This window comes from Xiphophorus maculatus, chromosome 2 (assembly GCF_002775205.1).
Source record: "Xiphophorus maculatus strain JP 163 A chromosome 2, X_maculatus-5.0-male, whole genome shotgun sequence".
Lineage (NCBI taxonomy): Eukaryota > Metazoa > Chordata > Actinopteri > Cyprinodontiformes > Poeciliidae > Xiphophorus > Xiphophorus maculatus.
The window spans coordinates 5,701,097-5,715,642 of NC_036444.1; the positions used below are offsets into that span (position 1 = coordinate 5,701,097).

Sequence of the window (14,546 nt, forward strand, 5' to 3'; positions counted from 1 at the left end):
AATAACCTTAATCAAGGCTGAATGACTGTTACTTAAAGCTATAATCTGTGGGATAATCTGGAGTTGCAGCCAAAAAATAACTTTGTATTCTGACTAGTAATGCAAGTTATCGATTAATGAGTTAATCTAAAGAGAATTGCTCTTACCAATCCACCAATGATTGACTGATAAGCGGCCATTTTCTTTTTTATCAACAGGGTTGACCATTTTTTCATAACATGAAGGACTAAGTTTTTCATATGTCTAACAATTTTGTGTCAGCTGTATTAAATACAGACTGAATGAACTGAATATATTTCTTTTATATTTCAGATACCCAAGAAGATGCGTTTGACAAAAGAGCAAAGAATTTTAATTATACTGCTGGCTGGATCGGGAAGCAGTCACATGGTTGCATGAAACTTTAACAGAAAACATGAAACCAGCATCACACGCAGCAATGTGGCAAAACTTATTTGCAAGTTTCAGAAAATTTGAAATGTTGCAGACCAACCACGAAGTGGTCCAAGACGTGCAGCGATTACACAGTCCCAGAAAAATAAAAACGGTTGTCCAATATAAATGTTTATTTTTTCTATGTATGGAAACTTATGGTCCACCCAGTATAACAAAACAGTGATTAGATTGCTAAATAGAAAATAAAATCTGAAAAAAAATTAAATACTTGTACCACTGAGACATGTTAATGTCTTTTTCCATCATGTTACAATTTTTCTCTGTTATGAACCGTTTATTTCCTGGTCTGGTCTGGCTCTGCCATCTTCTGGCTCTATTTCCGGATGACCAACGGCGCCCTCTGCTGGATGGCGGCCAAACTACACCACTAAAACAAGGTCTTAGTTAATGATTAGAACTAATTTTAATATATCTAACTATTGATCGACAATTAAACGTAAGTTGATTAATTGTTTGCATCTCTAATTTTGACAGAGACCGTTTTCAAAGTAGGGCCGGTGAATTTGCAAAGACAATTGATCGACTATATAACAGGATATGTGTAATTTAAAGGTTGAAAAAAGTGTTTTAATGATTTATCACGGTGTGATAAAAAAAGCAAAACAAAAAAAACATTGACTGTATGCAGTGTGTTTTTGCAAATACTCACCCAGAGCAAACTGCAGGACTGAGGCTGTGCTTGTGTTGAGAGGTACTGTAGTCTAAGGAGGAAACAGAAGAACAATAATATCTTAATAGCAAAAGAAAACAAAAAATCTTACAATATCAATAAAATTTCTAAAAATGCACATATTTAATTTTCTGTATTTTAAAGGATGAATGCTATGGGAAATAAGCTGTCAGTACTTCAATTGGAATTCAATAAATTAGACTTTAGTATGTAATAAATCTGATTTGCTGTGAGCAGTTTTATTAGATCTCTTTAAATTTAAAAAGTTTTGTTTACATGATCTAACAATAACAACCTATGCAATGTTTTCAGCTATAGATTGCCATAAACTGCTTATTTGTCTTTGCCTAAATGTGTGTGTTGTTTCTGGATTAACATTTTTGTTGCACTTGACAGAAGAGCTGCCAGGGAGCTGCTCAAAAACATCTGGAACAATGACAGACAAAGCGGCTGTTTATCACAGAAGTAAACAGAATCACAAAGCACTAAACACTTCTCTGCTGTGAAGTGTGAAGCTTTAATCTCTCACAGCAAAACTGACTGAAATCCACAGAGACAGAAAGAAGAAACGAAAGGACGGAAAAACACTTTTCACTGTGTAAGATATAACTTTGCTTTAATATAGTCATGGTGGGATATGCAGTTGTGTAGCTCCAACAAACATTTTCACTGCAGGTCCTATTTATAAACCCTTGTTTTAGGCATTTAAATGCCGAAACCAAATGTCAAAAACAGCATCTTAAGTAAATCGGGATTAGGAAATTCAATGAAACAAATTGATATTATAATATTTTTGGCTTCAAATAATAAAATCTAATCAAAGAAGAAATTTTAAAAATTGACTTCAACTTATTTTTTATTTCAAACTGATAACTACAGTTTAAACTTTAAACCATAAATCAGGGCAGTTATATTTCTTTTTAATAGATTTGCTCCTTTTATTTATGGCTTTAAATACCTAGACAGATCAATTACATATTTAATTAAAAGCTGGTTTAAATTTTTTAGCCACTAGCACTGAGTGTAACCATATTCGAACTCCTTTTTGGACAAGTACGTTGCTAAAATGACTTAAAACATTGTTTTCGTATTGATTTGCTTGAAATAAATGAATAAAATAAATACAAAATGTGATGTTATCATGTTTGCTTTTCAAATTGAATAAACACCTAATGATTAATTTCACATCTTACTCATTTTCATTCTTATGTGATTGTAGATCTTAATAAAAATGTAAAACCTAATATTGAATTATAGAGTTCAAGGTAAATGCTGCAGCACTAGGACATTTAAATTTTCTAGCTTCTGTTGTCACAGCTCGCATGTTATGATTTGGAGTGGATGTGGTTGTGCCCACTGGGCGGCTGGCTTGGATCTGTAGTCAATGGGCCATAAAATATGCAGTGATTGCGTTGTGGTTAAACATGGTAGTTACCAGCTCTCGCTCTCCAAAGTGCTCACAGAAAGTGACGGCTCTGCCATGCAACAACACACCACACTGCTCCCCAACCTCACAGTTACTGCACTCAGACCTGGGAAGAGATCAGGATAAGAAGAGTTGAAACAAAGAGGAAAGCTAAAAGGTACCATTCCAAGGTAATCACCTTGGAATGACAAATTATTAAAGAGTGCTTTGTAAAAGTTGTCATACTCTCTCAACTTTTTCATAGTTGAAATATGTATGATTCCAATTTCTTTATCAACAATAATCTAGTAAAGATTGTGATACATTTATGTATCTAGCCTTCCTGAAGCAACTGACATGACACCGGGTTTACTTCCGCGGAAGTAGAGCAAACCACAACAAACAAACAGTGGTACAATGGTAGCAGTAATAAAACTAAAATAAAAATCAATAAAAATAAAAATGTGCTACCCGAAACATTTTTTGAATCATTTTTGTTTTATCAGCCAACACTGAGGCAAAGATGACGGGCAAGAAAATTATCCAACGAGTCGTACATCAAACAACGGAGAAATCAACAATAAAGCCCAAGACAAAAAATGATGAGGGACACAAAGTCTGGTTGGGTTTGAGTGTGAACGCTGCGTCCGACACATTTTGCATGTACAAAACGGGTGAGTAATGACTTCATTAATTTGAGCTTGAGAAAATCTGCCTTCATGAAAATGCTTAAAAATAAACAGCAGAATAAATGTAAATAAAATGTAAATGTAAATACCACCGTTACTGCAGCACAAGTTTTCATGCTGCCATAGAACTACCATTGGAATCTACACACATAAAATCAAGCAGAACTATCTTCACTTATTGATCTTTGATTTGACCATCAATAGGTGTCGTTATGACAAAAAATGGGATATATATTACCAGTTACCCTCATACAGAGGAACATGTGGTAGCTGCCATCAATCACAGTTTCATTCAATGGGACATGAGGTCAGCTGCAGGCCATTTCTTGCCATATTCCAGTCTCCGTTTGGGTTTTGGAAATGTAATAAACTGTATTTCGCCCTCTACACACTCTGGATAATGGCTGTCGGGATTGCACATTCCCCACTGATAATGTTTGACCACGATTTCCTATTATTTTCCTAAAAATCTTTGACTGCAGCGTGTTTGCTATGATAAACACTTGCATTGTTGTCGAAGGTCAGTTACTCTAGATAAGGGGCATGTAGTTCAGGACAAATTGCAACCGCTGATTGCTCAGAAGCTGACAAACGCCCCAGAACGATTGACGGAGGATTGCTCTATCTCTGCATAGAGGCGGAGCCGACATCATGTCAATTACAGCTGGAAGTATTTTCAGACATGTCTCCACTTGCTTTGTACATACATTTTTTTTATCATTTTCTTTTTCAAAACAGCTAAAATTCAGTTCAATTTGATGGAGAGTGTCTCTATATAGAAATTTTAAAATAAAAGTGTCATAACTAAACCCCCTGTGAAAGCACAAATTTTAAAACAGTCCACCAAAGTGGGCAGAGCCAAGACACACAGAGGGGCGTGGCCAAGTGTGAACATAAGTAAAACTGTACCGTTGAAAACCTTTAGGAAAATCTGACTGCAATAGCCATCATTCAGCCCACAGGGGGCAGCACTAAAACGGTTTTAGACTAAATATTGGATAATTTAAGAAATTTACATAAAAAATGTCACAGTTTCCACAGAAACATGACATCACCCATAATGACCAATTTAGACAGTTTATCCGGAAAAAAAAAATTTGGAGTTTAGTTACTCTAAATCTTCTCACAGACTCTTAATTGGATTCACATCTGCACTTTACCTGTGTCATAATGTAAAGGAGAAAAATAAAAATGCACAACATTTTTTAGATTTTTAGATCATTTGTCATTTGCCTTTCACTATTGTTGGCTACAACGGATTATCCTTGCACATAAAATCCTATGATGATACATAAAACATGTCTTTTCAACACGGCAAAATGTGGAAAAGTACATAAATGCATTTGCAAGGTCCTTCTTGTAGTTATCAGGCTCAGTTCACACAGCCACAAAATTCTGGTCTACTTAGATCCTGCCACAAAAAGCAACTTGATGATCCATAAAAACTGGTACAAATGAGTGAACCTCTGTCAAACTTGGTTGAGCGTTCCCAGAAAACACCAGTGGCCTTTCAGGCTGCAAGAGAAACAGAAACTTTTCCACCTACCATATGTTAGGGTCCAACTCTCCTGGGATGTTGGAGTCAAAGTCATCTCGCAGAACAGCATGTTTCGCATGGAGCTCCACTATAAACATGCAATGCACAATGTGCTCACAGTTAAATCTAGTGTCTATGCCACTTTGTAGAGAGTATTATTGGCAGGACTGAAGTAATGAATGAAATTAATAACATTTAATGCAATTGAAACTCACCAAGATTGGGTCTCAAGGGGGTTTCTGTTGGAGCTAAAACAGAGAACAGGTGTTAGTCAAGTTATGGCAAGTCCACCTAATCCTAACCTTACACTGCAAAAGTACAAAATCATAAGTATGTTTGGTCTAATTTTTAGTGCAAATATCTTCACATATTTTAAATAAAACAAAACTAACTTACAAGTAACTTTTCAGTAAGATATAGGTGTTTGTTTTTGGTAAATAACTCCTTAGTATTGATGAAAAAAGTGGTAGGTTTTGTTGCTTATAACATGGGACAAGAAATTATTCCCAAATAATCTGTCAGAACTAGTAAATATCATCAATATTAGGGAATTATCGACTTAAAACAAGAACCCATATCTTGCTGAAAAGTTGCTTGTAAGTTAGTTTTGTTTTACTTCAAGTGCACTAAGGTATTTGCACCAAAATATGACTAAAAATGCTTGGTAACATTTGGAGTTTTTGCAGTGTATCACTTGCAGATAGCTGCTGCTGGTGGACACAAACAAAGCTGAAAAGTGCAGATACAAACACACAGGTTTCCATGCAAATATTTATCCCACCATCTATATTTTACACAGTTTGCAACTTTAACTGTACTCTTTTGGGAAGTGAGGACAAGAAAAAGCAGCCAATCTTACATCATATCTGAGTAAAACAAAGTTTCTCTGTGTTTCCCCAAAGTCTCCTAGCTACTGATGTTAATTCCTTTCAGTAATGAAAGGCCTGGCTGCTATGATTAATAGTTCAATGGCAATTAACCGCCATCCTCCCCAGAGGCGGAGGCTGTGATCTGTGGCCGCTGCCCAGCAAACACACTCAGCCATCAATCTCTCCCAGGGGACATGGCAGCTCCAAGAGGAGGAAAGAGGTGAATGAGAAGTTGATGAAGAGGCGGGGGCTCTGAGTGGTAGATCTTAATGAATCAACTGTGAGTTTAAAAATTACTGTAACTCAATTACAAAGAACACTTTGTAGAAAAAGATCTAACTCCAATTTAGAGCTAAAGAAAAGTGTTTCCAAGGTTTTTGTGCTGAAAAATGTAAAGGTTAAAACTTAAGACAGAATATTCTTATATTTTAGAGCAATGTTTTTCAAAGTGGGGGAAAGAAGGGGGCCTCTAGAAGGACCCCAAAAAGTTTGAGGGAATAATTAAATAAAATTAACCAAATAAAAGTTTTAATTATATATTTTTAAGTAGAACTGTATCTTTTCTTAAAATCTAATCAGTTTTTATTAGCATTATTAATTTTAACCAGGTAGAGCCCCATCAAAAGTCAGATCTCATTTATTTATATCGTGATAAGTTTTTCAGTCATACCGTGCAGTGCTAAATTTTAATAAAATAATAATTCAAAAAAGAAAAAACTGGGAGCAACAGGAGTTAGACGGGTGAAGGATCTGACAAATAGTGAGGAAAAACAGGGAGTAAGAATCCTGGGGAGGTGAAAAGGTGTTGTGGAAACAGGTGAGCAGTAACACTAATGCCTGATAACCTTAGTAAAAATATCTAAACAGAACATAACTAAACACGTGAGAACAAAAAAATAAAAAATAAAAGAAATAACTAAAAAGATAAAATCACAATAGTGACTCAGAATATAAGAACTAGAGCACTGAGATTAACCAGAGGTAATAAAACTTAACCAAATTCAGTTGTTGGTTATTAATCTGATCATAGCTACACCGTGACAGTTTGTGTGTGCAGCTATGAACGGCATGCAAAAGAATCGTCATTTTGCGCTCCAGCGTTGTGCACGTACAAAAAATTTTCCGGATGTAAACTATAAAATGTAAGGGGTCCATAGCTGTTAAAAATGGTCGTTAACGTTAGTAAATTAGATTTTTAGTTTAACCAGTTGCCCGAGTTCTGACCAATTGTATTTTTTAATTTAAAAGCTAGTCAGTCTTGCTGAAGTTTTTTCACCGTACTTTAGTTACTGGAATTTAAAGCAGCCTTATCCAGACTTTATAAAAGGAATAATCTGCCGCAATACTCTCTTCCCTAGATGTTCGTGCTCAGCTAATAAGACACACTCAGATAACAAAGCAAGGATTCATTTCAAACTTTTACTCAGTCCCTTAAGACTCCTTTAAAATTTTAAAGGAAAGCCTACCTAAAGCCCCTTTTAAACAACTGAACCTGAATAAGGTCAGGAGGGATTAAGGAAAATGGTCCTCTCCTTTCATAACAGTCCTGCAAATGTACTGATTTGAGCTGAAGCTTTACTTTCGTCAGCTGCCCTCATTTCTTATCAATGCAAATGCTTTTAGGATGGATTTATAATTTTTGCAAGGGTGCAAAAGTTTCCATGCTGACTGTGGATGCTAAAGTTTTAGTGGCTTTAGTGACGGGTTCACTGGCTGCTCCTCTAAAACCCGCTCTGCGATGAAACCCAATAAAGGCACATGAAAGAGCCTCTGTTGTTTCTCTCCATCTTTATTCCTCACCCCTCTAATCCAACAGAGTTTGCTGATTCAGAGTATGTTGACAGTAACCATCGGTCCCAATGTTTCTTGTTCATAACAAGAGTTGTTACTCAGCTGTAACAACCAAAGTGCATAAATTGTTTGATAGTTCTGCTCTCTGTGGCCTTCTTTGGCTTAGTTTTCAACTCTTTCCAGATAGACCATTTGGCTGGAGAACGGCCCAGAAGATTTATTTATTTCTTTTGTGGATAATCCCTTCCAGCTTCCAAAAAGGGCCTCATTTACAGATTTCTTTTCTATGCTTCATCACGTCTCTCTATCACACCCATTCTGCCTTTCTCCGCCTCACCCACAGCAGACAGTGGTGCTCATTTCGCTTGGATTAATCCCCCTCTCACTTTCTTAAAGACTTCAATTACTGCCTCGTCTATTAGCGGCTCATCTCTACTAATGCCTGTATCTTCCTGGCCAGGGCTTGAACATGCAAGTGTGCATGGGGAAAAACATGCATTCATAGAAAGCTGAACGAGTGCTCTCTATGCTGATGCACAAATAATAAAAACAGCTAAATAAACACGAGGGACACCCAAATCAGACGGGTGCTGATGAGGAGGATCGGAACGCGACAACTGGGGACAAACGAGGATAAGCTTTGGCAGACTCGAACATGTACCAAGAGCACAGAGCACAAGTCATCTCAAGTCTTCTCCCCCTCATTCAACCCTAATCTCTTCCCTCTTCACTTTTCTAGGAGCGCTTTAAACAGCATCTGCTCTTGCACATTTGCTCTGTCTGACTCACATTGTCGAAGACGTGAACGGCATTTGAAGTTGCCTCGCTCTCGTCCAACTGGTGGTTGCAATTATTGAATCACCAGGGTGCAGGATGCAGCTTTTGTTGGTCTACAGTGACTTGAAAGAACAGCTCCCTGTGGTCACATTGTAAATACTTTATTCTGCTGAAGAATAACCAGGCTTTGCCACAGTAATAATTAGGGCTCTGATCTTAAACCAATACTACAGAGACGAGTGATAGCGCTGAAATGTGTTACTTTTACAAGTAATTTATGCAGTGATTTAGGTCAGTACCACATCACTCCTGTTTTCCTGTCATCTAAATTCATAAACTGAGCAGTTTTGACAACCAAAAATCACCCTAATTGTTAACATTTAAACATTTTCTGGGATAGAATACATCAGTTTAAATGAGCATTAAAATTCAAATATTTGGACCCAAATATTCTAAAAATGTACTTAAGCATGACTTCAAAGCCAAAGTACGCTCTGAGCTGTGATTTTTTTTTTATACCACTGACAATAAAGGTGACTTGTTATGCTTCCATGAACGAGTCAGGACTGATGTATGGTATACTCATAAAAATGTTTTTTTTGCACAAAATCATTCTTAAATAAGATTTTAGTCTGCTCAGTTTTACCCGTTTTCAGCTCCTTTCAGAATGAGCTGTTTTAGGGCCTCTTGTCACTTTAAGTCCAAATAAGATGAGCAATTATACAACCATGTACCTTTGAAAAGCAGAAGTTGAGCCTCCTGCGCAACCAACAAGAGTACAGCAAGTGATTTCTGGATGGTAAGTCAACAACAAAACACTTGACTATTCAAGCAGCTATTGTACATACAGCGGTAAAACGAACTGACCAAAGGTGCTGGAGTTCCATTTGTGTTGCTAGGTGACGGATGGGGCTCAGTTGGGGTTGCTAGGTAACGAGTTTGGCTCCTGGGGTTGCTAGGTTATGGGCAGTGCCTGCTGATTTGTGACGTTACATTTTTGGTATCTTGGAAAATGGCTCATTTTCCAAATACCAAAAAACATTAACATATTGCCAAGAACCTGCTTGGTGTTTTTTTAAGGACTTGAGCTGTTTTTTAGAAGCAGTTGAGATCCAAATGGAAGTACAAAAACATGTAAAATGTGAATTTTGCATAATACATCCCTTTCAAAAACCCATTCTTTAATGTACAGTACCATCATTTGTTTGAATTTTGATGAAAATTAAGGCAATTTTAAAGAAAAACCCCAAAAGACAAAAGATCAGAAGACAGATTTCAGAAAAGCAGGCGCAGTTCCTGAAAAAAGCAACATATTGCTGGAGATATTTAGGACTCTAGAGGGGAGACATTCAGACAACGAAGGTCTTAAGATTTCTTGCTAGTGAGGAATGGCATCCAGCCAGGAGAGCAGGCTGGCTGGCAGACTGGGTGGGTGGGAGGTGAGGAGGTGGGAGAGGGTAGGTCACCCGTCCCCTCTCTGTTGCGCTGTGATCAGGCGACCCTCAGGGAGCGGTGGCCTCTTTGAGTTATATGTCCCTTTAATAATCCATCTGGGCCGCAGAACGCTCGACCGGGCCCATAAAGATCTGATTTATGCTCTCATTGGAAATGAGAGGAGCTGGCGATGCTAGGCAGAAATCTGGGATTGTTGCCCCCACTGTCAGGAGATAGAAGTGATGGACGGCACACAGCGCAATTCAACATGTCCAAAGGCTCCACCCTCTTCCCCAACTATAAGCCATATTTCCTTATCCACTTGGCTAGTCCCATCTAGACTTGTTTTTTACGCTGAATATATGTTTCTGAAACTAAATAGCAAAGAAGAAACTTTTACTAACTCATACTAATTTGAAACTATATTTTTCTTTTACAAACAACTTAACCCAAAGACAAATGGATGCATTATTACAACTGGTTTTGTTTTCTAATTTGCTAATTTTACCCTATTTAAGTTATTGTGCAAAAATCTAGGGCAAAATCACAAAGCTTCTAGGCACTACCAATATTACAAAAAAAGCAATAAGAATAATCCATAAGACATGATATTTAGAAAGCACTAAAAACTATTTGTAAAATCCAAATGATTAAGTTCACTGACATAGTGAAATTCCAGACAGCGCTAATTCTTCACAATGTTTTCACCGTAAAACATTCAAAAATTGTACGTAAAAACTTCACCAGTTGCCACAATCGATTGTAGCCACACAAGCACACCCAGTAGAAGGAAACAAACGCACCCAGTTTAACACTTGCATTCTATTGGCTGAGAGGTTGCCAGGCAACGGTGCATTTCTGTTCCAAGCCCAGCAGAAAATGATTCACAAGCGAGCAGAAAAGTTTGCAAGTGGAGATTTGAAGAAGAGACAAGTTTTTAGCGCGAGGAGAAAGGTTTGAGAAAGCGCAGGGAATATTTGAAAGAGAGCAGACATTTTGAGCACAAATATTAAATGTTTTGAGAAGAAAGACATGCAGTCCTGCTTTAAAACTGAAAATGTAAGCACAAGTAGTAAAGATTTGAGAAAAAAAGATATGAAATTCTGCTTTCAGACTGCAAATGTGTGCGCTCGAATTATGGCAGAAAATTTCCCCATATAAAGTACCTAAAATTTTACTTAAGAATAGAACTCTGCTTATATCGTGACGTTTTTCAGTCATATTGTCTGAAAAACAATATGACTATTTTTGGTTAACTATTAAAAATGGGTTTAGTGTTGGATGTATGGATTATACATGTATTAAATGTAAGATTATGCAGGTGGTTACACTCACTTACTCCCTTTAATTTGCAAAAGAAGAGTTTTGACATTATGCTTCATGGAAAAACAAACAAAACCACACTACGGGAATATCAGGGTGAGTTATGAGAGTGCAAATTCAAGCAACCCAAACTAGAAGGGATGCTGGGGGAAGATATTGCTGGCAGATTGAAGGGAAGAGGTGAATAAGTGTGCTGGCACAGCAGAAAGGAGCAAAGGGGGGGAGTCATGTCTGCATGTCTGGTACCAGGCAGGCATCCCCCAAAACTGCTGCAGATTATTTTACACACACATGAACACACACAAATCCAGCCCCCTGCTCATATCTTTGGAGGCTTTCGGGGGCTTTATGTTACTGAGAAGCAGAATGTTGCAGGTCACTTGATCCAGCATTAGTTGAGGTATTACAGTAAATCTGATTTTATCCATAAATTAGAATTTTTGGATTCATCCTTGTCAGAGTTTAGCCTCTTCGCTAATCTACCCATTTGTTCCTCACTTGTTTTTGATCAGTCCCAATTGCTTGCCCTCTCCTTCCATGTCTCAACCCTTTCTGCTCCTTATTCAACTTTCCCTCACTCTCCTCTATGGATCATAACCTAGATTTACATAACTCCCATTTCTAAAAGCTTGAGTCTTAAGTATTTAAACTTCTTAAATAGCTTGAAGCCTCATATCTTTCATATCTCATATCTTTTTAAATTTTAAAGCTAGTTCTGAAATTTGTCTACTTACTGCAGCAGATTTTATGAATCTGATAAAGCAGAAAAAAAAAATTCATGTGTCACCGACTGGTAAATGAGCCTTTTAAACTTATGAAAAGTTTAATGTTTTTCAATCTGACTTTGTTAAACTTGCGTCTTTGCACAGTTATGCTGCAACATCAAATGTTTGACAATGTAAAAGCATAAATATAATATTTCACTAATTATTATTATTAGGACTTTATGTGAAAGACCAACACAGGATAACACATTCACATAAAATAAAGGGGAAGAAAAAAGATAAATAGTTTAAGATTTGGGGGTATTTTTGGTATAAATCCAATTCTGTGAAGGTTTCATAGGTTTGTTAGAGAACAATGAATAACTTGCATCACATAGAAGGAAATATGAACCAGCTAGTAGATTCAAAGATAAAATCCCAAGTATTGAGCATCTCACATAGAGCTGCACAAGTTATAATCCAAAGATGAAAGACGCATGGAAAACAACTCCAAACCTAACAAAATGTGTCCGGCCACCTAAACTGACGCAACAATAATTAAAGCAGCATCTTAGAGGCCCTTGATAACTCTGGAGGAACTCCAGAAATCCATAATTCAGGTGGGACAATCTGCTGACCGGAAAAATACTAGTTGTCTTCTCAAATTCGTTAGCTTAAAACTTAAAAGTCCTAAAATTTTGAATAGAAAGCAACTGGTTTTCTTCTCTCGTTTCCTGAAGGCGTCTTACATTTTATCCAAAAAGTTACTTTAAAACTTAGCAACTGAGGTGTTGCCTTCATTTTTTCATGCATGTTTGAGAAATCCGTTAATCTCCATGGCAACCATTTAGCTGTGCAAAACACCTGGGTGGACAAAGCTCCGCCTTCGAGGCGCAGCTCCTCCTCAAAGCTCCAGGATCCAAGCTTCCGCCTCACAGAGCAGCACTCCCCCACTCGGCTCCTTCAGACTAGCCAGCAGCAATTAGCAAACACCTGGTGGAACTGAGCTCATTGTAGGAGCTACTTCTCATTTGAATGCTGGTAAAAATATTGTTAAAGGATTAACACAGGAGTGATGTTGGGATAACGTCCTGAAAGCAGAGTTTCAGAATGAACAAGAGTTTTTAAAGCGATAAAGGCCTAATTTCAAAGTGCTAAATTACAAAGTAAAATTTCTTGTAATCCTTTAAGGCCTAAGTTTCAAACTTGTAAAAATGTGTCATCGCCAAATGATTAGGTCATGTTTGATATATCAAACATTTTTATAATAACTGAAGTTAACAGTTACTTGATTGTGCTACAAAATGTCCCTAAAATACACAATACTGCCCCTTTAAGATGAGTACAAACAACAAATTTATATGTTCACTTGAACTCTTTTATTAAAATGAATGCTTTGTTTCAGTTCTGTAATTTATAGTCTCCAGTATTCAGATTGATACCTTCCTCTTTGGATCACTTACCGCTGTCACCACTTTGATCCAAGCTCACTCTGTTCTCATCCTATCCATGTATTACATTACTGCACTGTCCGCTTTACAAGTCGTCTCCTCCTCCAAGGTCTTGTGAGGACTAAATATCTGCTTTCCAGCCTGTCTGTGGCCAGCGGCTGTGTGTTAGTGTTGATACTTTGGGGCCTTGGCACTTTATAGCTAAGTGACTGTTGTTGGCTGCAGATATTTCATGTGCAGGGAGGGTAGACTGGGGCAGTGTGTCAGGGGTGGTGAGAGGATGAGCTCTCCGGCAAGGAGACAAAGGAGAAAAGCCTTCTCGCTTTTCCGTCTCTCTGTTGATCATCCATGGCTAACTGAGCTCTGAGCTCTATCTCTTCCAAATGACACATTTAAGCACTTATTCCCCAGCTATTTTTTTTCTAAAGGGTTTCTGATTATCTACTGAAGAATATACGGACTAACTTTAGTTGTCTTTTCCTAATTAAGTTTCTATGCACTGCAAATAAACATAAAAGTAAGTATTTATTTATTAAAAGCCACTTTTTCGCTGCTACAACTAGAAAAAGAGCAGCAGCATTTACACTCTGTCTTCGTTTGGCATTAAAGATAAATTCTGATCTACAAGCGGGGAGTTCTTAAGTGAGGAGGAGGGAGGCATTTTGCCTGTAAACAAGCAATTATACACACTCAGCATGCAGAGTGGGACTGCACTGTCTGTCAATAGCTACTTAGGACTGTCACAGAAAGTGGATGTAAGAATTCTTGAGAGTGTAAATCTCTGACAGAGAAGGAGCAAAAAGGAGTGGGGGAAAAAGCTGAGTTTAGCATAAGCTGAAATTAAGCTGGCAATATAGGGCATCCGAATCTCTCTAACTCTGGCTGCATCATTAAGCAGAAAGAAAGCCAGGAAGTGCTGCAAAGGCACAGTCCTGAACATCAGCTGCTCTGACATCCGAATCCTGACTATACACTCGTACACACAATGTGAACTGACAGAAGGTGAGACCATGCAGCATTTGTTGGTGCACGTTTGTGTTTCTGCACAGATGTGAATATATTACCCCTACGAGTGCCTCATGATGCCTGTGTCATGCCACGGAGAGGAATAGAGGAACGTCTCTGTGTTGTCCTTGTTACTTACCTCCTTGCTCGCAGAGCTGCTGGGCCAGCGCATCCTTAAAAATGATCTGTCCTCGATGCGTTGCTGTGGCTCTGGGAAGGAGAATGGAAGAAGAAGGGGAAAACGAAGGAGAGGAAGATCATTAAAATAAACACCACCACGGGGAAAGTTAACTGGCTGTCCTTATTATACCGTCTGAACATCGATCTAGAACAGATGGCATCATTTTCTACTTTACCAAAATGCATTTCACTGTTCTACATGAAAGAAGGCTTTTTATAAAACCATTATGATCTGACTTTGAGATCAAAGTAAGA

General features: G+C 37.7%; 1 protein-coding gene across 6 annotated transcripts in view; it reads right to left on the reverse strand.

The window, feature by feature from the left end:
- reln (reelin) overlaps positions 1-14,546 on the reverse strand; it is a 157,163-nt gene that overhangs the window by 73,898 nt on the left and 68,719 nt on the right. For all 6 annotated transcript variants that reach the window (XM_023348573.1, XM_023348567.1, XM_023348559.1 and 3 more), the window contains exons 4-8: positions 14,251-14,321; positions 4,973-5,005; positions 4,767-4,845; positions 2,562-2,658; positions 1,106-1,157 (exon numbers count right to left, since the gene is read on the reverse strand). In XM_023348573.1, the coding sequence (XP_023204341.1) occupies positions 1,106-1,157; positions 2,562-2,658; positions 4,767-4,845; positions 4,973-5,005; positions 14,251-14,321 (332 nt within the window). The remainder of the gene's footprint in view (positions 1-1,105; positions 1,158-2,561; positions 2,659-4,766; positions 4,846-4,972; positions 5,006-14,250; positions 14,322-14,546) is intronic.